This window comes from Rattus rattus, chromosome X (genome assembly GCF_011064425.1).
Source record: "Rattus rattus isolate New Zealand chromosome X, Rrattus_CSIRO_v1, whole genome shotgun sequence".
Taxonomy (NCBI): domain Eukaryota; kingdom Metazoa; phylum Chordata; class Mammalia; order Rodentia; family Muridae; genus Rattus; species Rattus rattus.
Genome location: NC_046172.1, coordinates 87,278,142 through 87,304,069, shown reverse-complemented (window position 1 = coordinate 87,304,069; position 25,928 = coordinate 87,278,142). Strand labels below are relative to the sequence as shown.

The window sequence follows — 25,928 nt, the reverse complement described above, 5'->3', positions numbered from 1 at the left end:
TCCAGCCCATGCTCGGCTTTTGTCTATGTGCCCAGGAACTGAACTCAAGTCTTTTTGCATGAACAGCAAGTGAGTTATCTATCTCCACAGCCCCAAGAAAGGTTTATCTGAGGACAGAAGACACAACTGAAGTATGTGAAACTATTCCATGCACCAGGAAGCAGAGATGGATGAAGATGATGCTTCCTGACTTTAAACAAAATGCGACTTCATAGTCCTGCCCAGGACCTTAAGTTGCTTTTCTCTAGGATTTTATCACAGTAATGAGTAAGGGAATCATAACACCTGCGGGTGGAAAGGAGGAATGTCTGGGGACAATTTAGGGAATAGGGAATATGCTTTGAAGAGAATTTGTACTGATTCTGTAGTATTTACTCTTTCCTTTCTCCCTCCTTCTTTCCTTCCTCTCTTCTTTCTCCTCCTCCTCTTCCTCTTCTTCTTTAAAATGCATTTTGTTTGTCTTTTTTTGAGGCAGAATCTTATACTATAGCCCAGGCAGGTCTGAAATGTACTATGTAGCTTAGGATGGCTTTGAACATAGAAATCCTCTGAAGTCAGCTTCCTAGTGATTGCTGGGGTTAGAGACAGGAACCATGAAACCCAGCTTGGATTGGCTAGGTGGGAGGAGTATTATGGCTTGGCGACTAGGATAGAAAGAGACCTTTAAGTCATAGTGAGAGTCGAGACTTGTGGAGGCTTATCTTGGATGTCAACTTGTCACATCTGGAAAGAAGAAACCTTGGTTTAAGTATTGTCTCAGGCAGATTGTCCTGTGGGGACACCTGTAGAGCCTTTTCTATATTGTACATTGATAGAGGAGGACCCAGCCCACTGCAGGCAGTGCCACCCGTGAGCAGGTGATTCTGGGTTGTACAAGGAAGGTCGTCCAGTAAGCCAGGGGAGTCAGCTAGTAATAAGCTTTTCTCCACGGTCCCTGCTTCAGTTCCTAGCAGTAGGCTCCTGCCTTAGTTCCCGCCCTGGCATCCCTCTATGACAGCCTGTAAAGTACAAGCTGAAATAAATTCTGTCCTCCCCAAGTCACTTTTGAGCTCAGTGCTTTGCATAGCAACAGAAAGCAAACTACAAGACTCAAGATTTCCAACTCCTTGTTTGAGCAGTGTATTGCCTTATCTCTCTGGGGTGAGCTCAGTCTGAGCCTGGATTGGTCACCACTCAGCTTACCCAATGTCCCTCTGCTCTAACAAAGAGATACAGCACCCTCTGACCACTGATCATTCTCGTGCAGTCTGTAAGGCTTCTCACGATCCTGGTGTGTCATCTCCCCATTCATTTTCAGTGTGAGTCCTACACTGGCTGTGTACTACCTGTATGAGACCTCTGAACACACTTTTGGGCAATAGAGCAGCAAATCTTATTAGAAGCCCTGGTGCTCATTTTACCCCTTCCTAGAATAAACAAAGGCTTCATGTGTTTAACAAAATTAGTGGAGCCTGGCCTCGAGACATAGCTGTCTAGTCATTTGAATCCTGGCATCAATGTTCCCATTCATAAATGGGGAGTCATACCTAGCCCACAGTAACATGCTGTACATGTTAAGTGAATTAATACAAGCGCAGTTTCTTGCCCCTATGAACCACTCAATAAACATTGGGTTTTGTAATAGAACATTGAAGGAAGAAAAAAAAAAAGGGCTTATCCAGCTGGGCATCTGCCAGAAACGGCTTTATGGAGGAGATGATGGCGATGCAAAGGTTGAATGTCAGTGATGAGTAAGGTGAAGGAAAAGGAGTGATCGAAAGCATGAGGAGTGGGGAGGCTCTGGTAGAATGGGGCAGTGAGTGGGTAGGTAATGGAAGGCACCTGGCAGTGGGACCTACTGAAAGGTAAATCTTTGAGAAACAGGATCAAAATGAAAAGAGAAGGGGAGGTTAAGATAGCAGGTACTCTACAAACTGAGCTAGGTCTCCAGCCCCATGCAAATTTTTTGAATACTAAATGCAAAACCTAAGGGTTAAACACTGAGCAATGGGAACCATAAGGAGATGATAAAGCCTTCTTCGGTTACTGTCAATCCCTGAGAATTTTATGGTTTTACAATTTTCTCTTTTAGGTGTGTGTGTGTGTGTGTGTGTGTGTGTGTGTGTGTGTGTGTGTGTGTGTGTTTCAGAAGGGCTTTTAGAAAGTAGTCCAGGATAGCCTTGAATTAACTATGTAGCCCAGGCTGGACCAGGATTCACATCCTCATGAGAATACTTCGATTCCAGGCTTGAACCACCAGGTAGGACTTGCAGTTTTCTCCTTGCGTGTTGACACCAGTGACTTCGGGAACACTGGCTGTTTGATTGATGGAAAAGGTGAGGGTAGAAAGGGGGAGTGAATAACGGAAGGGTAGGTGTGAGGGGGATTAAAACTGCACCCGGGGAAATAATAGAAAGGACATCTTTCTTAACTCCTCATTCCTGGGGCCGAACTCGAGACATAAATTGCCTTCTTTGCACTTAGGAATTGGGAGTTCCCGTCTCAGTTCAGGGCTTCTTTTAACTTCTGCACGATCCTTTACACAGGGAGGTGCAAGCGTAGGGCATTAGGACCCAGCGATTGTTGTAGTGAGAGTGGTTGAATCTCGATCTCTCAATTTTTCTCTCCAGCTCCCTCCTCTCCCTTTGTCATTCTCTCTGCTGCCTCCGCAGCGTGCCTCTAGCTCTCCCTGTGCTAACTGCCTGCGCCTTGACAGCCGGGCTGCGCAAAGCAGAGGGATTAGTTGGGACCTGCCTTGGTGACCCCATGGCATCCCCACGAACCATAACTATTGTGGCCCTCTCTGTGGCCCTGGGACTCTTCTTTGTTTTCATGGGGACTATCAAGTTGACCCCCAGGCTCAGCAAGGATGCCTACAGTGAGATGGTGAGTGATATAAAGGAGCACTGAGGAGCGCTCCACTGTGGGATTGTAACAACCTCTCCTTTCTTTCTCCGCGCTCCGGTGCCTTTCCCTTAACCTCTCCCCCAACCCCGGACCCTCCTCCCTAACAACTTTGCAGCTCTGAAGGAACAGCTGGACCAAGAGCGATTTCTTTGTGGGTTATGCCGGGAGCAACTGTTTTGGTGCCACTGCATGCCAGCTGGGGGAGGGGCTGCCCAGGGAAGACCCCCAATTTCAAGTCAAACAGGAGGCTGAGACCTGCGTAGCACCTGTCATCCGCGAGCCTGTGCTTCTTCCCAGCACACACCCAAAGTCCCAGGCACAACCAGCCTGCAAGTCCAAGTCCTTCCCTCTAAGCTAAGAGTTTAGGGAGCCAGAGTTTATCTATTTTAGGGAGGAACAAAGGGGAAAGAGAGGAAGAGCTGGGGGTTGGGTGGGGAGACGGGCTCCTAAAGCTAGCAGTTTGTAGGGGCTGACTAGGTATTCTTCGTCATCCCATGTGCAGAGCTAACAATATTCCTTTAGGCACCGGGTACGATCTGGAGCTTGGAGACAAAGCAGTCTTGCCCCAAATAAAGGTCACTGAGCATCTTCTGCCTCTGCCCCCCATTCCCTGGAGAGAGCAGAGAGAGCTGGATGTTTTATTTTATCTTGTGTGTGGGCTAATTTACAGAATCTATCAAGTCTGTTCGTACCGTCTGGAATCCTTGCCATACCTCCCTCCGGTGGCTTCCCAGAGCCGGGCCCTCTGCAGGTTTCCTCTCTGCAGAGTTGGAATGCCCGAAGGTGACTGGCCAAAACAGCTCTGCAAACTGGGGGCTGGGCTACCTTACCCAGTTGGGTGCGATGAGGACTTATGTAGTGGAGTACTAGGAGATAGCTAGAGATGTTTCCAGCACTTTCGGTCTCTCACCTCCGCCCCTGTCACTTTGCCCATTCCCCCGCCCGGGCGGGCTATAGGGAACCTTTGCCAGGGTACCAGTAATGGGAGCAAGCACATAAAACTGGGCTCTCAAGGTCAAGATGGAAATGAGCTTAGGGGAGGAACAGAAGAGAGAAAAGAAGCAAGAGAATCTCTGTTCTTTAGGGCTGAGGCAGGAAGGAATAGCCTCAGACACTGAGAGGAATTCACCACGCTCCAAGAGCCCACTGCAGAGCCTCCCAGGGCCCCTCAACATGAGCTGCAAAAGGATGAAGTCTGGCAAATTGTAGATGTTCAGAAAATACTTGCACACAGCTCTGGCTTGAGCGTTCTGTTTCTTCCTTACCACGGGATTACTCTGGGGTGGGGGAGGGTGGCTTAGGTCTAGCCCCAGTGGCAAATCCATGCTTCTCCTTCTCATCTCCCCTCCTCCCAGTATGTTAGAGCAGATGGAATTGAAAGCAGGTCAAAATAAGTAGCCAAGGCTGCCTGCATTGGGGAAGGGGGTAGGGAGAGGGAGCAGAAGCCACCAAAGGGCTCCAAGAGGTTGAAGTACAGCGAAGGGGCGGTGAAGAAATGCTTTTATGCTTTTGTCTTGCCTGGACTAGTTTAAGTGTTTCATGTTAAATACACGAATGTGCTCTCGCTTTACTTTTCACATGTACGTTTATTTATACTTTTGTGCTTGTGCACCAGAGGTATTTTAAGCCTTCCCTTTCTTTAGGAACATAGCTTTCTCCACTATGCACTCTCTTCCTGCACTCTGAACCTTGCCCAGCTGCTTTAAAGGACCCCCAAGCTGCACCCTAAGTACAGTATTACGCTCTGCAGGCAATTCCACTAAGATGGAGTCACCACCGGGAAGCTTCCTACCAGCTTGGCAGGAGCTCATGAGGAGTACTAGGCACAAATGGGTTTAAAGTGAGCTTCTTCCTAGGGAGTGGAGCTGTCTATTGCAGCCGAATGAAAGCAAGAGAAAACAAGCCTGAAGATCTCCTGGCATAAACAGAAAAGATTTAAATTGGTATGCTCTAACAGGCAGTAGGGGCGTGTGTGTGTGTGTGTGTGTGTGTGTGTGTGTGTGTGTGTGTGTGTGTGTGTGTGTGTGTCTTAGCTGGCTTCTGTGTTTCTGTACTATGGGGTTTTGGAAGGGTGGAAATACTATGTAACTGGAAGGTAGATATCACAGTGATTTAAACCTTATAGAGGATTTCCAGACTGCTCTTTTCCAGGGTCTCCTCCTACACTGAGTGCCAGGCTGTGGCTGGTGACAGCTTTCTGACATAAGGCCCACTGCATAGTGTCCAGGCTTGTCCCAGCTTTCATCTGGAGCCCACATGAAAGGGATGCAATTTTCAGTTCGTGAACAAAATGTGCTTAATATATATTGTGCACACCACTCAGCATGCTAAGGCTGGAGTCTTAAAGTTTCAGTTTGCTTGAGGTACATAGCCTGAGGCACAAATGTATGCTTTTGGAGACTATATATAGTCTCCAAAATAGTATCTAATAGTAAAAGAATATATATATATATATATATATATATATATATATATATATATATATATATATATATATATATATATTTGTGGGATGGATAGGTGAATGAAAGAGTCAAATGAGTCATTTGTAGCATTGCCTCATCGCTATCCTTTGGTCTTCTCTGGTTTATTCTTGATTATGCAGTTCATGAGCCCTCTCTTGTTTCTGAGAGGGGGTCAATAGTCATTCAGAACGACAAATTTAGGACAGATGGGATGATTATCTACACTTTTCTATTTCCCATTTTGGAGCGATTTCTCTGCATTAGTGGAGTTAGTCACATATTGGGTGCAGTGGTATTTCTCATAAGACATCAAGGTGGTGGGGGGTGGGGGTGGTGTAGTTCTAAGATTATTTATTTAGAATATATCTGTGAGGTAGATTCATCTTATTAGACCTTTCTATTTTACTAATGGGTAATTGGAGCACAGCAGGTTTAAGGATTTATCCAAAATCATAGGAAAAGCTCTTGTTAGACAAGAGATTGGAAACCATGTGCATAAAACGTCACTGAATTGTTTTGGTTGGTAGAACATAGGACTGACTCTGTAAAATATGTGACACAGTCCTCTTCCCTTTTCTTTTGCCTGAGCTAATTCCTCAATCTATATTTTGGGACTTTATTTTTTAAGCCAATTTTAAAATTTAGATTTTTTTGCATTTTTTTTTTTTTGTCTACTTTTTTAATCTCTATTTTTAAAAGCCATTATACTTGCTAGGCCTGTAACACCTTAAATCCCAACTTTTAAACAACTGAATCGCTGTGAAGCCAGGCTGGGCTACAATAGTAAGTTCCAAGACAGCTAGGGCTAGCCCATCTCAATAAATAAATAAGTAAATAAATAGATGATAGATGGATAGTAGATAGATAGATAGATAGATAGATAGATAGATAGATAAAGGTATTATGTTATCCTAGATAATTTTCTCTATGAAGAATAACTGGAGAAAGTGCTAAAAACCAAACAAAATAATATGAATTTTTCTCCTGGCTCCACTGGAGAATACAGGAAGTATTAGTAGGAAGAGTTTGGATTCATACAAGCCACAGTTAGAATTCTGGCACTCTTGGCATCTCAGTTTCCTTATTTGTAACATGGAAATAAGAATTCCTACCTCAAAGGGCTGTAAACACTAGCCGAGCCAGCTTTTTGTAATGTCTGGTACAGTGTTTGCTACAGTAGGTGTTTAAGGAAAGTGTTGGGTGAGGTGATGGTGATAATTGATTCTATTTTATGCAGTGGTTTTCAAGCTAATTTGAATAGTCACTTAAGGGGCTAGAATCAAGTGTGCAGAAGAACGAAATGTACTTTCATGTGCCCTTGTGAACAGACCTTTATGCAATCAGATAATATTGAAGAATCTACTTGCTGCTGTGTGATACACACTGACTCTTCTACAGATTTAACATGTGTATCTCTGAATAATCCATTTGGTATGTGTTGTCTCATACCTCCCCCAGATTAAGGAAGTCTTATTATACAGTCTTCTATATCCCAAGTGACTCCTGCGTGATTGGAGACTCCCTCGACTGAATGCCTCATTAGTTCCCTTGAATTGGGAGACAATATTTACAGATGCTGCTAAGCAGTTTCCTGGGCAGTGACTGGGGGTAAATGGATGGATAACTTGAGTGCAATTTGTATTCGGCTTTCTGTAGTGGTGGTTCTATCCAGAAGACCACAGTTAGTAAGAAAACAACAAAATCCAGTCACAAAGAAGTCAAAGGATTTGGACCTTGGGGACCATGGGACAAGTCTCTGTTTCCTTCCATCCCCTCATAAAAAAGAATTGTTGATTCTATTATTTTGGTTGTCTGTAGTTAGTTAAATGCTCCCCTGTTTGTGCAGCCCTAGTGAGACATTCCCAATATGTTTGTGCAGTTTATTTAATGTCCATGGGCGATCTTTTATGCTTCCAATCAGTGCCATTAATTGCTTTCCAACTAGGTAATAGGGCAGTAATTCACTGATGCTTAGCCTTCCTGGAGGTGGTGTAGTATATCTATTCCCTTAGAGGGAAAAAAGACCCTGAGATGTGATGTGAGTTGCTTAGTTCACCCAGCCACGCAAGCTGAACCATACACATCACATCAAAGCTGCAACTGGGATCTTGTAGACTCTTAGTTGGCCAACATCTGACTTTGTTTCAGTGTGGTTTTGACTTAGCAGTAGAGGACAGGCTCATTTGTTCTAAGGAGCAACTGTAGACGGGATCCCCTTTGCTTAATAGGATCAGGTTTGTGAAGAGTCCTCTTTAGAGAGATATTAATGACAATGGCAAGTGGCATCACTGAAAAGGTACTTATCATTCATGGGAACAGTTAGCAATTAAACATGATGAGTTTTTTGTTGCCTTCAGATAATGCTCTATGATTCACGGGTAGCTTTTTTTTCCTACAAAAATTCATGAAAATCATACGTGAGTCAGCAAATTTTGCAGCTTGTGTAGGTTTTATGTGGTCTAAGATAGTAACTAGGCTGAGACTTTTAGGCAAAATATATTTTTATCAGTGTACTCTTCCACGTTCATACAATTCTCCCTGTAAATTGTATTGGAGTATAACACACACACACACACACACACACACACACACACACACACACACACACACACACACAAACACCCCACTGTGTAACCATACAGTCCTAGAAAAGTTCAGAATATTCCCATGTAAGTATGTATACATCAGCACTCTGGTGCTTTTCAGTTACTGCCCTCCCAGGGGTATTTTATTGTCCTGATTTCTAACAATATAAGACAGTTGTATCTTTTCTTGATTTTAAATGTGTCTATTATACATTCTATTAGCCTATTTTTTTCTTTCAACTAGTTGGCGTAAGTGAACTAAAGAGGATCAAACTACTTACCCTGTATTCCTGTTCTGTCTCATTAGCTGACTTAGGTCGGCTATAATTGTGATTGTTATTTGACATTCTTTGGCTAGCTGTTTCAAGTTTAATGTCACTAATACCAGAGATCATGGCCCTGGCGTTTATGAAGAATAAGTGAACAGAAGGCAAAAGGGGGTGAGTAAAAGAAAATCACGATGTGCTTTAAAAAAACTCTTTTCTCAATCATACATTTTCATACCAAAAGGATGGACCTGCTCGATTCGATTCATCCACATTATTACAATAGATATGGTGACTTTCGAAAGTAATGATTTCTCAGTGTGTGTGTGTGTGTGTGTGTGTGTGTGTGTGTGTGTGTGTGTGTGTGTTTTACTTTCAGTTGAAGCTATGGTACTGTGAATCTTTTATTAAATTTCAAAATACTCATTTTAACATAAAAGGGAAACTGAGGCAATACCTACCTGTCATTTCTCCAAGCAACAAAACAAATAGAGGCCCAAGGACACTGATGCGTGATAGTATTTGAAGAGATTTGAAGCATTCGGCTGAACACTTTTGGTTCCCATTTCTTTGCCCCTTCAAGGAAACTATGGATTCAGAGTCTGTTTCATTTGAGGGAAAAATAAAACCAAACATAAAAAGTGAATTGTGACAGATGTGAGGAAAGTGAGTCAGTCAGCTCTCTTTACATGTGCCTTCAGAACCATTAATGCCTTTAGAGATCAGTTATTACAGAATCAAGACACGTGACTGTTCATTTGTTACAAATGAGGTAGCCTGAACCACATACGAAGAAAGGAGCTGGCAGTGGTAGGAGTCTTTTGATATCCGTCTTCTTCTCCACAAAAGAAAGGATGCAAGGTTCTCTATAATGCCCATATTTATCCCATCTCTAATAAATCATAAAGTCGTCAGTTGGAGTCATGGGTAATCAATAGCTCCGATGTGTGTCTGCTCAGCTTAGAACTAAAGCTTCTGTGAAATACCTGCCACACTCAGTTTCTCTTGAAAAAAAAAAAAAACAGGAAAGAAAGAGGCAACAGGGTTCACTAGTGGAGCATTTACCAAGCTGCATGTATCAGGCCCCAGGTTGGATTATCAATGCTGAAAAAAAGTTCGTTCTGGGTATGGTTACAGGGAGAGGAGGATGGCTGCTGACAGATTTCATGAAATCGTAGATAAGAATCTATTCTTTTGTTTTTGGTTTGTTTTGTCTTATTGAGACCAGGTTGGCCTTGAGTTTATAGAGACCTACCTGCCTCTGCCTCCCAAATGCTGGGATTAAAGGTGTGCACTACCTCTGCCCAGCTAACAATCTATTCTTGAATATTAAGTGATTGATGCTGGGAAGAGTGGAGAAGCTAGGCAGTGCTATTCTGGAAGTCCCGGGACCTGAAGAGACTGTAGAATCTCTAAGAAAAGTACTTTGTTCCCTTTGTGCATCCTTCAGAAGCTCCAACTTTAGGATTTAGGAATTTCTTCTTTGAAAACTTTGTACTGTTAATTAGAAATGAAAGTGAACATGGTGGGCTTTGTGACTCACTCCAGTTATCCAGTACTAACGAGGTCCAAGTGCATGGCTCAGGAGTTCAAAGGCATCCTCAGCTACTTATTGAGACCAGGCTGGTTACAGGGGATGAGAGAGAGAGAGAGAGAGGCCCTTGGGAAGCTAGAGATCAGATCCACTGCAGCTGTAGGCTTTGGGTAGTGGTGAGCCACCCTACATGGGTGCTGGGGAATTGAACTTGGGGTCCTCTTAGCTACTGAGCCTTCACTCTGCTCCCTACTAGTTTCTTCTTACAGTCAGAGTTTTATTTGAGGTCATAGCGAGAATAAGCGTGTCATTTTCTGGAAAATGGATGCAACTGGAATCATATTAAGTTAAATAAATCAGATACATAAAAAGAAAAAATTCACTGTTTTCCCTTATTTGGGAGTTCTAGAATCCTCCTCCTCCTCCTCCTCCTCCTCCTCCTCCTCCTAAGGTCTCACAATCCCAGTCTGGCTCAAACTCACTCTGTGGTTGAGGATGACCACAATCTTCAGGTCCCCCTGCCTCCTCCTTCCATCCTAGGATCACAGGTATGTCTTAACATGCCCAAGTCATTCTCCTGCATACTAGGATAGCACTCTACCAACTGAGCTATACTTCTAGCCCTAGAATTTTTTTTAATTTATTTGTTTGGAATGTGTGTGTATGTGTGTGTTTTATTGCTAGTCTAAGCATCTCACCCGATATCCTTGTTAGCAAGTATACCTGTTCAATACATCCCCATGGTTTCCAATAAGACATTCCTTAAAATCAAATTATGTTGCTCCCACTGGATGTAGGCCAAAGTCCAAGCTCAATAGCACAATAAAATTTTCCACGATGCAGTTTGTATGTTTTGCTTCTATTTTATGTCTTCTCTTCCCTCCCCATGCTAACGTGAGGTAATATTTGCAATACATTTCTCTGCTTTATGCTTCAGGGTCTTTCCTCTCTTCCAGTGCCTTCTGTCTGCCAAGCCCTTATTGTTCTTATAAACACCAGATTTCTTTTAAGATTGCACTCTCACTGTCAGCATCTGAGGAGATCTGAGGCTATGCCCCAGCTATAACCTCTATATTATTTCATGCAACACTCAACATTTTATCACACTCACACATTTCAGTATCTACCTTTCTCTTTTAAACTTCAAGTTTCAAGAAGGTAAGGCCTTTTGACAGATTCATATGTGCATTTGGAATACTTAGTACAATGTCTATCATACAGGAAGAATAAATACTGAATCAGTGAATGGAGCTAGGGTTGGTTTGTTCTTCAAGACTGGGCCTCATGTATAGCAGGCTGGCCGCTAACTCTCTATGTAGCTGAGGATGATCTTCAACTTTTGATTCTCTTGCCTTTACTATGGGAGTGCTGGGCTTACAGGCAAGTGCCCACATGCCTGACTTATGCAGCCTGAGGATTGAACCCAAGGCGCCATGCATGCTAGGCAAGTACTGCCAACTGTAGCCCCATTTAAAAAAAAAAAAACGATCAGAATGTTTGGTAGATTCTACAAATATATACTCCAACTCTGCTTTAAAAAACCTACCATACATTCCAATAAAGGATGTTCAAAGTAATGAGGTTTTCCCGTTCTTTGTCTTATACCGGGGTTTGGACAAAGCAGCAACTAGAACGTGTGGATATGGATTACATGGGTTCAGTGAAGTTCTTTTAATTTCTTAGTGGTTTACAGGCAGCAACTTTTAAAGGTACTATGAAACCAGATTTGCCATAACAAAATGTTACAGACTAGCAGTTTGTGAACAACACACATTTGCTTTTTCACAGCTCAGGAGGCTAAATTCAATGTCAAGGTGCTAGCAGGTTTGGGTCAGCTGAGGGCCTTTGTGGTTTGTGGTTCCTTTTAAAGGTAGGAAAAGACCCTTGCAGGTATGTTCTTTATTCTAATGTTAAAATTGTGGTTAATGCATTGATATCCTTATGATATCCCCATTCTAGAAACGTGCTTACAAGAGCTATGTTCGAGCCCTTCCTCTGCTGAAGAAAATGGGCATTAATTCCATTCTCCTTCGGAAAAGCATTGGTGCGCTTGAAGTAGCCTGTGGCATTGTCATGACCCTGGTACCTGGCCGTCCCAAAGATGTGGCCAACTTCTTCCTGCTCTTGCTGGTGTTGGCTGTGCTTTTCTTCCACCAGCTGGTTGGCGATCCTCTCAAGCGTTATGCCCATGCTCTGGTGTTTGGAATCCTGCTCACCTGCCGCCTGCTGATTGCCCGCAAGCCTGAAGAGCGGTCTTCTGAGAAGAAGGCTTTGCCTGAGAGTGCAGAAGAGCAGCCATCCTTATATGAGAAGGCCCCGCAGGGCAAAGTGAAGGTGTCATAAAAATTGGAAGAGCAAAGAATGGACCTTCTAGGCAGTTGCTTCTTTGACACCCAAGATGACATTAGTGTGTATGTGTGTGTGTGTTTTCCTTTGATTTGTTTATCTTGGGAGTAAAGAGAAAAATACACTCTGTAAGTTACTTGGCTTGTGTACATCTATACCCTAAAATGACCTCCCCACATTGACATCCGTGTGCCACCTTTAATCACTCTGGAGCAACATTCATCTTGCTGCATGTACATGTGTATGAATATAATTGAGGTGTATTTGTGAGATGGACTCCAGCAAGCATGTGACTGAGATTATGTGTGGGGGAATGTATATAACTGCCATGTGTGTGGGTATACACATACATATAGAGGAGGTTCAGATCTTGAACTAATCCTGCACAAGTATCCTTCCCTTTATAAATTAATTCCAGCAAAGATAGAATAAAAGAACCATCCCGTAAAGAGAGTTGTTTCTGGCGGAAAACAAATATCCTAGTTTGATTCTTCAAGCAATGCAGTAGGAGGAGTCTCCTTGCCTTTGTCCGAGCCCAAGCAACTGAGCTCTTTAGTGGTTTCACATTCGTTTCGTGACCTTTTACTAGACACCTTCAACTTTTTTGTAAGCACAAAGCTGCCCCACTTTACCATTATCAGCAGCCAACCAGGATCTGAAGCTTCCCCATCATTTCACTATGAGGACCAGAGATTGGTCCTGGTACAGGTTTCAATCTCAGCCCCTAGTGGTTTTCTAGCTGTAATTGGATGGAAGCTATAGCCACTGTTTATCTGTAGGAAGAGTTCTCTACTGCTATTGATTCCCCACTGAACTTTGCTAAAGTTAACAAAGATCAACCCCCCCCCAGAAATGTCTATTTTACACCTCTTCAGCATTCCAGAGGGTGGAGTTTAGCTGGGGGAGGACATTTGACATGGGTTAGTCAGATTGACCAGTATGGAAATTTGCTTTTGTAGTTACACACTGCTGTTTCTCTTTGTTAAATGTGCTTTGATGGTTTTAATATTGTTGTGCCAGGGATGGGAAACGGGGTGGGGTTGTGTGTGGGGAGAGTACTTCCTGTATTTTCTTCAGTGCCATTGTTCTTGGTAATTGATACTTGTCTTCTTTCGCTCATTCTTTCCAAATAAAGATTTTTGAAATTTGGAGGACATGTTGTGGATATGGACTACAAATATGGAAAGAAAATTCCCAAAATTAAGGGACTCAGATTCTTCTGTCTGTGTGAATTTCTGGAGGATTTTGTGCTGTTGTTATTTAAGACAGGATCTCATTCTGTAGCCTAAACCAGCCTCAACGTAGAGATTTTCTTGCCCCTTCTCTCTCACTATGTAGCCCTGGCTGGCCTGCAACACAGAACAATTCACCTGCCTCTGCCTTCTGAGTGCTGGGTTAAGGTATGTGCCACCACATCTCACTACTGGCTTACAAACAAACGTCTAGATGAAGAAGAAGAGAAGGGTATATTAGTCTCAATATACAAATGAGGTTGCTAACTTGCTCTTCCTTATAAGATTCTTTATGCTTTTTCTTTTTGATATTACCATGAAAGAGGGAAAGCCTTAGAGTCAGGAACCTAATATCATCTCCAGGTTTAGGAAGGTCTTTATTGAGTGAGTCAAAGGAAAAGATGAAAAATTATTTCAGGAAAAAAACCCCAAGGGTTCATTAAATAAATATGAAACAGTGTTTCTCACCACAGTGTGTCCACAAAGTGATAAGTTGTACTGGCACAAATTTGTCATGTTAAGTAAGCTATTTCGTCACTTAGGGTACCATTTGATCTGTGAGAAGGAGGGTGAAGCTTTCAATCCTGTTCAGTTTACACTTCTTTGAGTCTATTAAATCATTAAAAGCATGAAAAATGGCTCAATAAAAATTTCAATTTTACTAAAGAGCAGCTATCAGGAAAAAAATGGACAGTCTCAATTTTCATGCATGAGTAAATGAGTTTGTCAAACTACTCTGAAAGCCATGTTAGATGTGGTAGTCATTTCTGCTGTAGTCTATCTCAGATACTTCAAACTTAATCCTCGATTATGCTTATCTGACATGACAATTTTTTCTTTACAATTTTGCATAACATTCATAATAATATTATGCCCTCAAGTCGCTGGGAAGCATTAAATTCATCTCTTATTCCTAGGCTTTTTCTTCTTTTAAAGACAAGAGTCACACTGTAGCCCGGGGAGTCCTTGAACCTTGGTGATCCCTCTCCATCTCTCCTGTCCTAGAATTACAGGCTCCCACTCTGGGCTTTACTTCTAGTTTAAATATTAAATTAGGAGCTAAAGTTAGACCCTGGCCTAAGTTCTTGTTTCTGGTTTAGCTAGTTTAAGGCCAGTTAGTTCTTCGAAGTTAGGAATATTTTTTTTACATGTTGATAGCCTTCCAAGTATATTAACCTCTGACCTAGAATAAGTTTTTTAGTAAGTTTAAGTTACTTGTACCCCATTGTTTGTCAAAATCAGGCAGATCTTGTGGTTTCCTCTGCTCCACTGTCCCAACTTTACAGTTAAGAAACACCGCATAGAGGAAAATCCACCTTTATCGTCGAATTTTTAGTTTCGCATTTTTTCCTCAGATTCAAAGCCCCAACATTTGAGGGTCCGTGCGGACAAAATGAATGCACTTGACTGCATTAAACTCAAAGTCTAGCCACTTAGCACTGTTTCACTCAGACTGACTGATGCAAGCCTTTTCAAGACACACAGAACACCACACACCAAGGGGCTCCAGGAGCAACTGCCGGCAGGGGCGCGCCGCAGGCCTACGTGGGTGGGGCCAGCCGCACTGCGTCATCGATCCGCGTCACTTTCCGCTCGCTCGCGCGCCACCTCCCGCCCTAGAGCCGTACTCGAGCCAATTAGTTTTTGGCTGAACTAACTCCTCCGCAGCCGCGGTCTATTAGGAGGCGCATGCGCGGGGCGGGTCCCGCGTCTTTGAATCTCAGAGGCGGCTTTTGGGCTCCGGAGGCTGTGTAGTATCAGAGGTTCTCTAGGTAAGTTTCCCAGCGGCTGGTGTTGAGGTGGAGACTCAGAGATCTTCTGGAATCCTGTGACTCAAGGGTAAGACTAATCTTGAAAAGGATGTCAGGGATCGGGTTTTCTTCTGTGGCCCCAGGAATCGGCCTAGTCGGGAGTGGTTTGCCGATTTCCCTGTTGGGTGGGGAGGGGAGGGGAATTGTGAATTGACCCCCAAGAGGTGCTGGAACAGTTCGTCCAGTGGGGTCATAAACCGTTCCTGGCCCCTCTTCTATAGGATGTGATGGGACCCCTTCTCCCTCAGATTTGAATTTACTTGCTCTCTTGCTCTGGTCTCATCTGTTCTAGGGTGAAGAGATTAACGTCATTCCATCTGCCCCGTAGATTTTTTTCCCACTCGAAGCTAAAACCTGAGAAGTCAGTTTTGGTTGCTGATTGGTCATTCTTGGCTTCCATCATTCATATGTCTAATTGTTTTTTGTTGTTGTTTTGTTTCCCCTATCTAACAGTCTGCCCAAGTACATATGCTGCTGAATGGCGCTTCCAGCCTGCCTCTAAATGAGTATCTTTTTTTACACTTTTACACAGCGTAGGCCTACTGTAGGCCAGTTATCTGTTTTCTTTGCCAACACCTGGTAAGTTTTCTTGACACTTCTGGACACTAGCCTCAACAGAAAAATATGGTCTTAAGTCTTCTATCTCCTGCGGTTTCCTATAACACTGAAAGGTTAGAGTCCCTACTGTTTGCTTATAAGACCCAATATGATCCCCCTGTTTACCTCTCTGACTTCATTTCTAGCTTTCCCCTTCTGTCACTCCACTCTATTCACACTGGTGTTGACATGTTTTGTTTAACACACAAAGTGTTTTCTTGCTTGAAAGATCTTACGTTTTCCTTTTCCTTGTCATAAAATACTCTTCCACCCCATCTTTCACCCTCCTCCAGTGGCACTCAGATTTCACCTTAAAGGTCACTTGAGAGAGGTGTCTTAATTACTTTCCTATTGGCAACTTATAAAAGAAAGCATTTAGCTTGAGGAGGTTTACTATTCCAGAGAGTAGTGGAGTCCGTGGCTATCATGAAGGCAGGCAGACAGGCATGGCACTGGCACAGTAACTGAGAGCTTATCTGTGATTCACATGCACAAGGCAGAGAGCTGAATGAGTCCAATAAGGCCACACCTCTTAATTCTTCCCAAACAGTTCCACTATCTGTGGACTAAGTATTCAAATATATGGGCCTATGGGGGGCTTTCTCATTCAAACACCACAAGAGGCTATCACTGAATGCCTACTTCAAATTAGATTCCTATTCTACCCTGTTTCTGTCATTTCACTGCACTAGTCCCATGTTGATTCATTGGCTTATAACCCTTGTGCCCCAGTATAGGGTTCATGAATTCAGGTACCGTGATGTTTTATTTTATTTTTGCATCCCTAGCAAATAGACTTGTGTTTGGCATAATGATGACACACAGTAATTATTTATTAGATGTATGAATAGTTAATTCATACATTAACCCATTAATAAATGGATAACATCACTACCCTGGGTGCTAGTTAGCTTTCTATACTGTGGGGTGGTTTTAACATAGTACTGACACAAAAGGAATATAAAGAATAAAGGTAAAATCAAGGAGGGATAGAGAAAAAAGGGAGGAGTAGGTGTGGAAGAAGATTGGAATTATGAAATGGAATGGTTTTATACTTATAGGATGTAGCCATTTTAAAAGGGAACATATGTTGTCAGAGTTTAGCTGATATTATTTACATTGGCAACTTATTAATCTGTTTCTGTTTGGGTCAAGGGCTTTAAAAAAAACTAGCCTGCAGGTTATGTCTCCTGAGTTCTTTGTCATTGAATACCTGTTGCATATGGGAATTCCAGCAAATATGGTCATATCTCTAGCTGATTAATACTAACATGGTACTTGTTTCTGTCTAGAACATTAATACAGGGATGGCAACTCCAAGGCTTACTAGAAACTCCCAACAACAAAACAGAATTTCTCAAGGCAGTAATAGTCGTCAGACCACTCTCTTAGACTGGAAGGTGAAAGCCAAAGCAGGCAACTCCAAGAGTGTCTTGGAAGAAAGTAGTTCCCTGGAAGATTCTAACCACGCTGACAATCAAACTGAAGACGCTCTGCAGACAGCAGTAGAATACTTCCAGAAAGGTAAAGGCAAGCTGTTTGCCTTGTGAGTGTGCAGGGGTTTTGTTTTGTATTGTTTTTATTTACTTGTTTTTTATTGAGACTGAGTCTTTGTACCCCAGGCTGGCTTTGAATTCCCTTTGTAGCCGAGGGTTGCCTGCAGCTCCCATTCTGCCTGCTTCTAAGGTTCCAAGTGTGCATTACCGTGTCTGGTTTATGTGGAGCTGTGGATAGAGCCCAGAGCTCTAGCAGCTGAGCCCCAGTCCCAGCCCCCAGTCCTATTTCTCTCTAAGAATATTGCAGTTGTAACTGCTGGATGTAGTGGCGGGCACACTCAGACCCAAGCACTGGAGGTAAGGATTACATAAGAGGAACATAAGTTCAAGGCTACATGAGGCTATATAGTGGGAACCTGTCTAAAAATAATTGCCTTTTTCATTAAGATTTTTTTTTTGGAGACAGTGTCTCACTGTATAGCCCTCGCTGGGCTGGAAGCTAGTTGGCCTCGGATCACACAGATCCACTTGCCTCTTTCTCCTAAATGCTATGATTCAAGGCACCATCAAGTCTACCCTTAAGATGCTTTTAAAGGAAACATGCTTTCATTTATTCAAATTTTTATCTAATAGTCATTTATAGAAAATTTACTATATAATAGTATATTATATAATATAGAGAAAGCAAGACATCCTCCCATCAGAGTTTGCAGACACTGCGATCGCCTGAGAACCTTCAAAACATACGAATGTTTGGTATCTACTCTTAGCCATCTGACTCTTTTAGTATGGGATGTAACCTGGCACTGTGAATTTTAAAAGGTTTTCAGTAGGCTGGGGAGATGGCCCAGTTGATGAGTGTGCATGTAAAACTCTTGGCATGGTGTATGTACTAGGGCAGCAGAGAAGCTTACTGGCCAGAAGTCTAGCTGAATTGGGGAGCTCCCAGCTCAGTGAGAAGCCTTATCTCAAAAAAAGATGGAAAGTTAGCAGCATCACCATTCTCTCTCTCTCTCTCTCTCTCTCTCTCTCTCTCTCTCTCTCTTATACACACACACACACACACACAGACACACACACACACACACACACACACACACACACAAGGCTACACATGCACAGGAATGGGCACATGCACACCTATATACACAAATAAAGATTATTTCTAGGTAATTCATTGCATTGCAGAATTTGGGAATTGTCCTAATTTCTAATTTGAAAATAGTTTTAATTTAAGTTGAATTATATATAATATTTATTATTAAATAATAAATATAACAATGTAATAAAGATATGTATATGAGATGTCAATGCATGATGAAAGTATTGAGTAATAAAGGCTCTCAAGGGTTTTTTTTTGTGTTTAAGAAAGACATTCATAGCATAAATCTGTTCCTTTAACAAGGTTGTACTTGTTGAGGATGGAGCACCGAAAGAATTTTCAAGGTCTCATTGTTTAATATTTTTTTCTTTTTCTAGGCCCTAAGAAAGTTTCACTGAGTAAAGATTCGGTCTTGGAAAAACACTTGAAAACTGTGGAAAATGTGGCTTGGAACAATGGCTTAGCCCCAGAAGCAATTGATATTTTATTGAATGTGGCACTCAGTGGCAAGTTCGGTATGTTCCATTTGTCCTCAGTTTCCTGTTAGTTTCACCTTTCCTCATGGTTTGTGGGCTTTTGTTGTTTGTTTGTTTTTTCCTTTCAAAAGGAAATGTACTGAGTCTCTTGGGTTTTGTTGAAGCTAGGGTTTTTTTTTCTAGAATATATTCTGATCATGGCTTCTCCTTTATCATATCCTCCCAGATCAGCTCCACCTCCTGACCCATCCCACTCCATGTTTGCTTTCTCTCTCTTTAGAAAAATAAAACAGGCAAACAAACAAAGGAGAATAGAAGAAACCCAACAGGCCAACAAAACTCACGAGAAGCGTGTACACACGAAGAGACACAGTGAGATAACTGAAGTAGTCTTAGAGTTTGCTACGTAGACTAGGCTGGTCTTGGATTGGCATTGACCCTTCTGCCTCTGCCTGCCAAGTACTGGGAATACAGATGTGAACCACCACAGCTAGGCTTTTTTTTAAAGATTTGTTTATTCTGTTTTATGTATATGGGAGGTTTTGCTTGTATGTCTGTATGTAAGCCTTGTGTGTGTGTCTGGTGTCTTCGGAGGTCAGAAGAATGTTGTGGAGTCCTCTGGTGCTGGCGATAGTGAGCCACCATGTGGGTCTTAGGAACCAAATCCAGTTCTCTGCTAGAGCATCAAGTTTTCCTAACTTCTAAGCTCCGAAGCCATTAAGATTTTTTGAATTAAGTTGTGTTGAAGTCAGTTGCCCTAGTCTCTCCATAAGATCAATCTAGTAAGATGACAAGGTGGGCTTTTCTATATGTAGCTTCCTGAGCCAAGAGTATCTGTGTGCATATTGCTGGAAGTGACCAGTTACCACATCTTTATAAAGAAAATGCACGTGGGACTCTGTCACCAGATGCAGGGAACCATTTTCAGCATTTTTCAGACCCATAGATTGAATACTGTTCCCAAAGATGGTCTTTAAAAGATCACTTAGTCTATTTCATTGCTTTGGGTTTATTTCTCTGACAATTTTCTGTTTATACTGTCTTCAGTTCAGTGTCTCTGACCCTGGCAGTCAAAATGCTTTTCTCTCCTGTTTCTTGTCTTAAGTTCACTGGTTAGGGTGAGAGGTAGGAGAGAGGCTAAGAAATCCCACCTGATCAGTGTCTTTTTACTTGTAGCTTTCTCTCACCTGAATTCACGCATTCCGCATAGCTCTTCATTTTACTGTGCATGGGCCAACACGTGGCTCACCAGGCCTCCATGCAAGCCTAAGGACTTGAGCTCAGTCCCGGGACCCACATAGTGGACCAAGAGGACCAATTCCCATTCCCACTAGTAGTCCTCTGACCTTCACATGTATGATATAGTAAAGGGACACAAACGTAAATACACAAAACACACACACACACACACACACACACACACACACACACACACACAGAGATAAATGTAGAAGGTAAAACAAAGATGTGAAGACAGGTCCAGACTGGTTAAAGAGACTTAATGTCAAAGCTAGAATCAGGAAAATCCGCACCTCCTATCATTCTAGTGTCTATGTTTACATTGTCACCATTTTTTTTACTAACCTATGATTTAACACAAACTGTTTTCTTGTTTTGCATATTGATGTATAACCTTCCATCCTGTTTATAGAAGTGGATGTGAGTGTGGTTGTATGTGCTTTCACTTTAAAGGTAACATACTGGCTGATTTCAAGTATCTTACTTCTGTCCTTTACCTGATTAGATCTATGTGTTCCTAGTTAAGCTAGACTTAGTAATGGATTTCTGTTCTTGAAGGTGGTGGTTTCAGATATTTGGTTCTCATACGTTTTCAGGAATTTGTGTCTCATTAGTTTCCATTGATATCAATTTTACATTTATGTCTCCCTTTAAAATATGTAGACTGGACAGCTTTTTTAAATTTTTCCTTTTTGATACATAAATATCTGATATTCAACCTAAATTGATGGTAGGAAGCTTTTCCTGATGTATGCCAGATAGGGAGTGTTGTAAAATGTTTCAGGCTCTGGAAATTTGTTTATAATATTTGAAAGGGTAATCTCTGAGCTAAGTCATTGTGGTGGTGCACATAGGTAAATTGTAATACTAGAGAAACTGAGGCCGAGGATTGCTTTGTCTTTATTTGCTGGGCCATATAATGGGACTATCTTTAAAAAACTGTAAAGGAAAGAGAATAATCTCTTGCTTTTGTTACATTTATTTATTTTTATTTTTCTGACCTAAAACTTGCTCTGTAGACAGGACTGCCCTTGAACTCCGAGACATCTGCTTGGGTCTGCCTCCTGAGTGCTAAGAAAAAGGTGTACACCACCATACCTGCCTGTTACTTTTTTATTTTTATGTTAATTTGAAATTTGCTGAGGTCAACCATTACCATGAGAATTCCTCTTTTCTCTATTAGGTATTTCTGTATTGTTCTCCATATTAGATCATCACATTTATCTCTGGAACATTGAAATGAGTATTTTAGGACTAGGTATGCTAGAAATGGCATCAGGCATGCATAGAGACTTTAGATCTACGGTTCTCAGTCTTCCTAATACTGTGAGTCTTTATTATTTGTATTCATGTTGTGGTGTTCCCCCAACCCTAAAATTATTTTCATTGCTACCTCATAACTATAATTGTGGCACTGGTGTGAATCGTAATGTAAATATCTGCTATGTAATCCCCAAAGGCTTTGCAGCCGGCAGTTTGAGACCCACTGCTTTAGTGGTTAACTAATTTTAGAAGTTACTGAGGAAAACAGAGTAAGTGTAGGGTCTCCACTTTGTGCTTGTTACCTGGCAAGGGTATAGTGGGGAAGCTGTTTGAAAGTTTACCATGGTTCGTGGATAGCAATGGGAGATAATAGAGCCTAGAATTGTCAAGAAAATCATTTTTATTAAGATTTTGTATTCTTAGTTTTGTCGTTGTTTGTTTTGCTTTTTTTCTAACACTGCTATCAATGCATTGCTTCTCTACAGAATGACGGTGTGGACATTGTTGGTAAATACTTGGAACCATAATGATTAGAGCTTGATTAAAAACCACACAGAAAGGAAGCACTGTGCAGGATAGAGAACAAGATGGAGTGATTAGACTAGTACGGAATGCTACACCTCAGCTAATCCCGAGGGAATGTGTTTTCATTCTGCAACTTTCCCAGCTTTTAGGGAAAGTTGGGCTTGCCAACATATTTTTTTCATTTTTCTTCTAAAAGATTTAATTTTAATTGTGTTTGTGTCTGTGAAGGGGTACAAGCATATGGATGCTGGTACCCGGAGAGCTAAGAGGCATGGTATCCATTAAACCTACAGTTGAAGGTGATTCTGAACTACTCATATGGGCCCTGGGCACTGAACTCTGATCCTTCACAACAATAGTATACACTCATAACTGCTGAGCCATCTCTCCAGCCCTCCCCCTGCCTTTTTTAAAATTCAAGACACGGTTTCTCAGGGCCTGGAGAGATGGCTCGGCAGTTAAGATTCAAATCTTAGCACCCACATGGCAGCTCACAACTATCTGTAATTCCCACACCTGATACCCTCACAGAGAAAGGTTTGTCTGTAGCCCTGACTGTCCTGGAACTAACTCTATAGACCAAGTTGGTCCGAAACTTAAAAGATCCAGCTGCCTCTGCTTTTCAAGTTCCAGGAATAGTGGTATGAGTTACTGTACCCAGCCCTTTAAAATAATTCTTTAATGCAACAACTCAGGAAGATACCTGTTAGTAGATTTAGCCCATTAATAATAGTCTATTGTGCCGTTACAAAATTAAAGTTAAAAACACTTTGAAATTTTCTTGTGATTAAAAGGCTTTTTAGTATTGCGATTAATTAATATAATACTAAAATGTATGGTGCTTTAAGAATCGAATGTATTGGGATGAGAATATGGCATAGTGATAAGAGTACTTTCCTAACATGCTTGAACCTAAATTTAAGCCTTAGGGCTGAAAAACATACACATTGTATCTTTTGCAAATTTACTGAGTCCTGCAATCATCAAAATGATTGAATTGCTAAATATTTTAATAAAGGAAACACTTTTCTCATTTCCCCTTTTTGTGACACGGTAATGCTATGTAGCTCAGGCTGACCTCAAACTTAAGATCCTCTTGCTTCAGCCTCTTGAGTACTAGGATTACAGGCCTGTACCTCCATAGTCAGCTCTTAACATCTCCCCACCTTTTCCATACAGGATTTCCTTGTGTAAGAGCCCTGTCTGTCCTGGAATTCATTCTGTAGGCCAGATTGACCTTGAATTCAGAAATCCACCTACCTTTGCCTCCCAAGTACTGGGATTAAAGGCATGAGCCACCAGGTCTGGTCCCTAAACCTACTTTTTAAAAAAAATAATAGATGTATTTGGGTCACATAATTTATTTAAGAGCTAGGAGATATCTCAGTTGGCAAAGTGCTTGCCATATAAGAATGAGAACCCATGTTTAGATTCCCAGCGCTCACCTAAAAGTCAAGGGCAAGGGGCTAGATAGATGGCTCAGTGGTTAAGAGCACTAGCTGCATTTCTAAATGACATGGGTTTATTGCCTAGCACTTATATGGTGCCTCACACTTTTCTGTAACTGTAGTCCCAGGGATCCAACACACTCCCTTAAATGCATGTGTGACGCATGTACATGTATGCAAACAAGAACTCATATAAATGTAAAGTGAAAAAAAGAAAACTGGGCAGAAGCATGTAAGCATGTACCTGTAATCCCAGTGCTGTGGAGATGGAGACCAGAGGATCCATGTGGCCTGCAAAGCAGCCGATCGAGCTGAGTCTCTGAGCTCCAGCTCGACTGACAAACCATGTCTCAAAAAGGAAGGTGGATGGGGCTAGAAAGATGGCTCAGTGGTTAAGACTACTTGCTGCTCTTCCAGAGGACCCAGCTTTGATTCCCAGCACCCAGTGAAAGCTTACAGCTGCCTCTAACTCCAGTTCTAGGGGATCCAGTCCCCTCTTCTGACCTCAGTGGGTCCTGCATGCACATGGTACACAAACATACATGCAGGCAAAATACCCATACGTATAAAAATCAAAAGATTTTTGAGAAGCAAGATGGAGAATTAAGGAAGCTACCTAACACTGAGCTTTGTCCTCCACAGTTGCATGCACACACATCTGCCCACACAGGGACATGTACACGCCCAAAATAATTTGCTTTTTAGTTTGTTTTAGAAGTTTTAGAGAGTTATGACCTATAGTGGATACTAGCAAAGGAACAATTGAGACCCTGAAATCCAATTTAATTTAGAGTTGGTCTGTCTTCCAGGGAATGCTCTAAGCACACGGATTTTAAAGTGCATGATTCCAGAAACTCACGTATCAGAAGATTCTGTGGTTAAGGCAGTATCCTGGCTCTGTGTTGGGAAGTGTTCTGGTAATACCAAGGTAATCTTTTTGAATACTTTGATGATAAGTCCTTCAGAACCCACTTAAGGGCTAGCAGAGAAGAGCCACTTACACAGTAATGGCAGTGGCCTTTTGTATAGAACCTGTGGTTTCAGGAATTGATAAAATGACCCTCTTCAACAATTTTTACAACAAATATAAAAATCTTTTATCCTACTTAGTGCTTTCAAAATAACAGTGAAGGGGGGATTAACATTCTGTGACACTTAGTTAACATTTCTCTAAGGACAGTGTTTTTTCTCTATCAAACAGGTACTTTTTTATCGTTGGTTGGTTGCGATGTTTGATTTTATTGATCATAAGAAGCAAATTAATTCGCTGTATGGCTTCTTTTTTGTTTCATTGCAAGATGATACTCTGGTAAGTAAATATCGACCAGCATTGAGCTTCAGTCAAATACCTGTTGACAGGCCACCTAATGTGTGTTCTATACTTAAAGATATTTTAAGAATACAGAAGATATTACATAGCAGACCTCATTGCTGCACTGTCTCACAGATTAATGAATCTGTGGTATTTGCTATATATCTTTTAACAAAATAATGTTAGAGTTTTGTAGATGTAGCCCAGTGATTGTAATTTTCCCTTTTAAACCACACGAGAAGCCTTTGGGTGACTTGGTTTGAATTTTCTCAACACAGCAAAAACTACATCACAACCAATAAGAAGGAAAATAATATATTTCACAAGTTGCAAATGGACCAATTTTTATTATATAGCATAGTTATCCCTATTAATGTATTAACAATGCTAAGAAATGAACCGACTAGCCACCTAGAAGATTTTCAAGCACAGTCACTAGTTTACAGACCATGTGAGGCACATACATAGCCAAATTCCTCTTGGCTTTGGGAATGGAATTCATGCCTTTATTTTATTTATGAAAATTCATGTTGCCATCCTATTTCTTTCCTTGTATTGATAGGCATAAATTTATTTTTTATTAAAGATTTACTTATATGCATGAGTGTTTTGCTTACATATATGCTTGTGTACTGCCTGCGGGCTTAGTGCCCATGGGGGTTCAGAAAAATGTGTGGATTCCCTAGAACTAGAATGATAAACAGTTGTAAGTTGACATATGTGTGCTGGAAATTGATCCCATGTCCTCTGCAAGAGCAGTAAGTGCTCTTAACCACTGAGCCATCTTTCTGGTCCCTAGATTAAAAAGATTTAGCTTTGGTAGTTCAGTAGTATAAAAATGTAGCAAAGGAATTAAATTACATGAAGGAAACAACTCAAGAGTTGAATTATGAATTTAGACAGGTGGCTCAGTGACTAAGAGCAGTTGCTGCTCTTTCAGAGGGCCTGGGTTTCAATTCCTAGCACTTACAGGGTGGATCAAAACTATCTTTAGTTTTATCTTCTGTAAATTCAGTTTCAGGGGATCAGGTGCCCTCTTCTGGCCTCTGCAGGCACTGCATACATGTAGCACATAGATACACAATGCAAACAAAGCACCCTACACATTTTTTTAAAAGTTGAATTATAACAGATGGCAAAATAAAAACATGAAGATAGTAATTGTAAATAGTAATAGTAAACATGCTATAGGAAAATGAAACCATACAAATCAGTGATTAGTAAAGGCATAAAAGATAAGCATTGTGCTAGGCCTTGGGAGGATGAATCGAATCTGGGATTTTTAAAAGATAGTTTTACTATGAAACTCTGGCTAGTTTGGAGCTTCTATGTAGATCAGGCTGCC

The 25,928-nt window shown here is 41.6% G+C and overlaps 2 protein-coding genes across 2 annotated transcripts; both read left to right on the top strand.

The window, feature by feature from the left end:
• The first annotated feature begins 2,466 nt into the window (after positions 1-2,466).
• Positions 2,467-13,234, top strand: Tmem35a (transmembrane protein 35A). The gene is made up of 2 exons (XM_032890104.1): positions 2,467-2,865; positions 11,696-13,234. Exons 1-2 carry the CDS (start codon positions 2,746-2,748, stop codon positions 12,077-12,079), a joined length of 504 nt encoding a protein of 167 aa, XP_032745995.1. The 5' UTR covers positions 2,467-2,745; the 3' UTR covers positions 12,080-13,234.
• Positions 13,235-15,025: 1,791 nt separating this feature from the next.
• Positions 15,026-25,151, top strand: LOC116888050 (centromere protein I-like). The gene is made up of 6 exons (XM_032889444.1): positions 15,026-15,704; positions 17,015-17,246; positions 18,698-18,835; positions 24,081-24,199; positions 24,473-24,580; positions 25,146-25,151. The coding sequence occupies exons 2-6, from the start codon at positions 17,030-17,032 to the stop codon at positions 25,149-25,151; spliced, it is 588 nt and encodes a 195-aa protein (XP_032745335.1). The 5' UTR covers positions 15,026-15,704; positions 17,015-17,029.
• Positions 25,152-25,928: the final 777 nt, after the last annotated feature.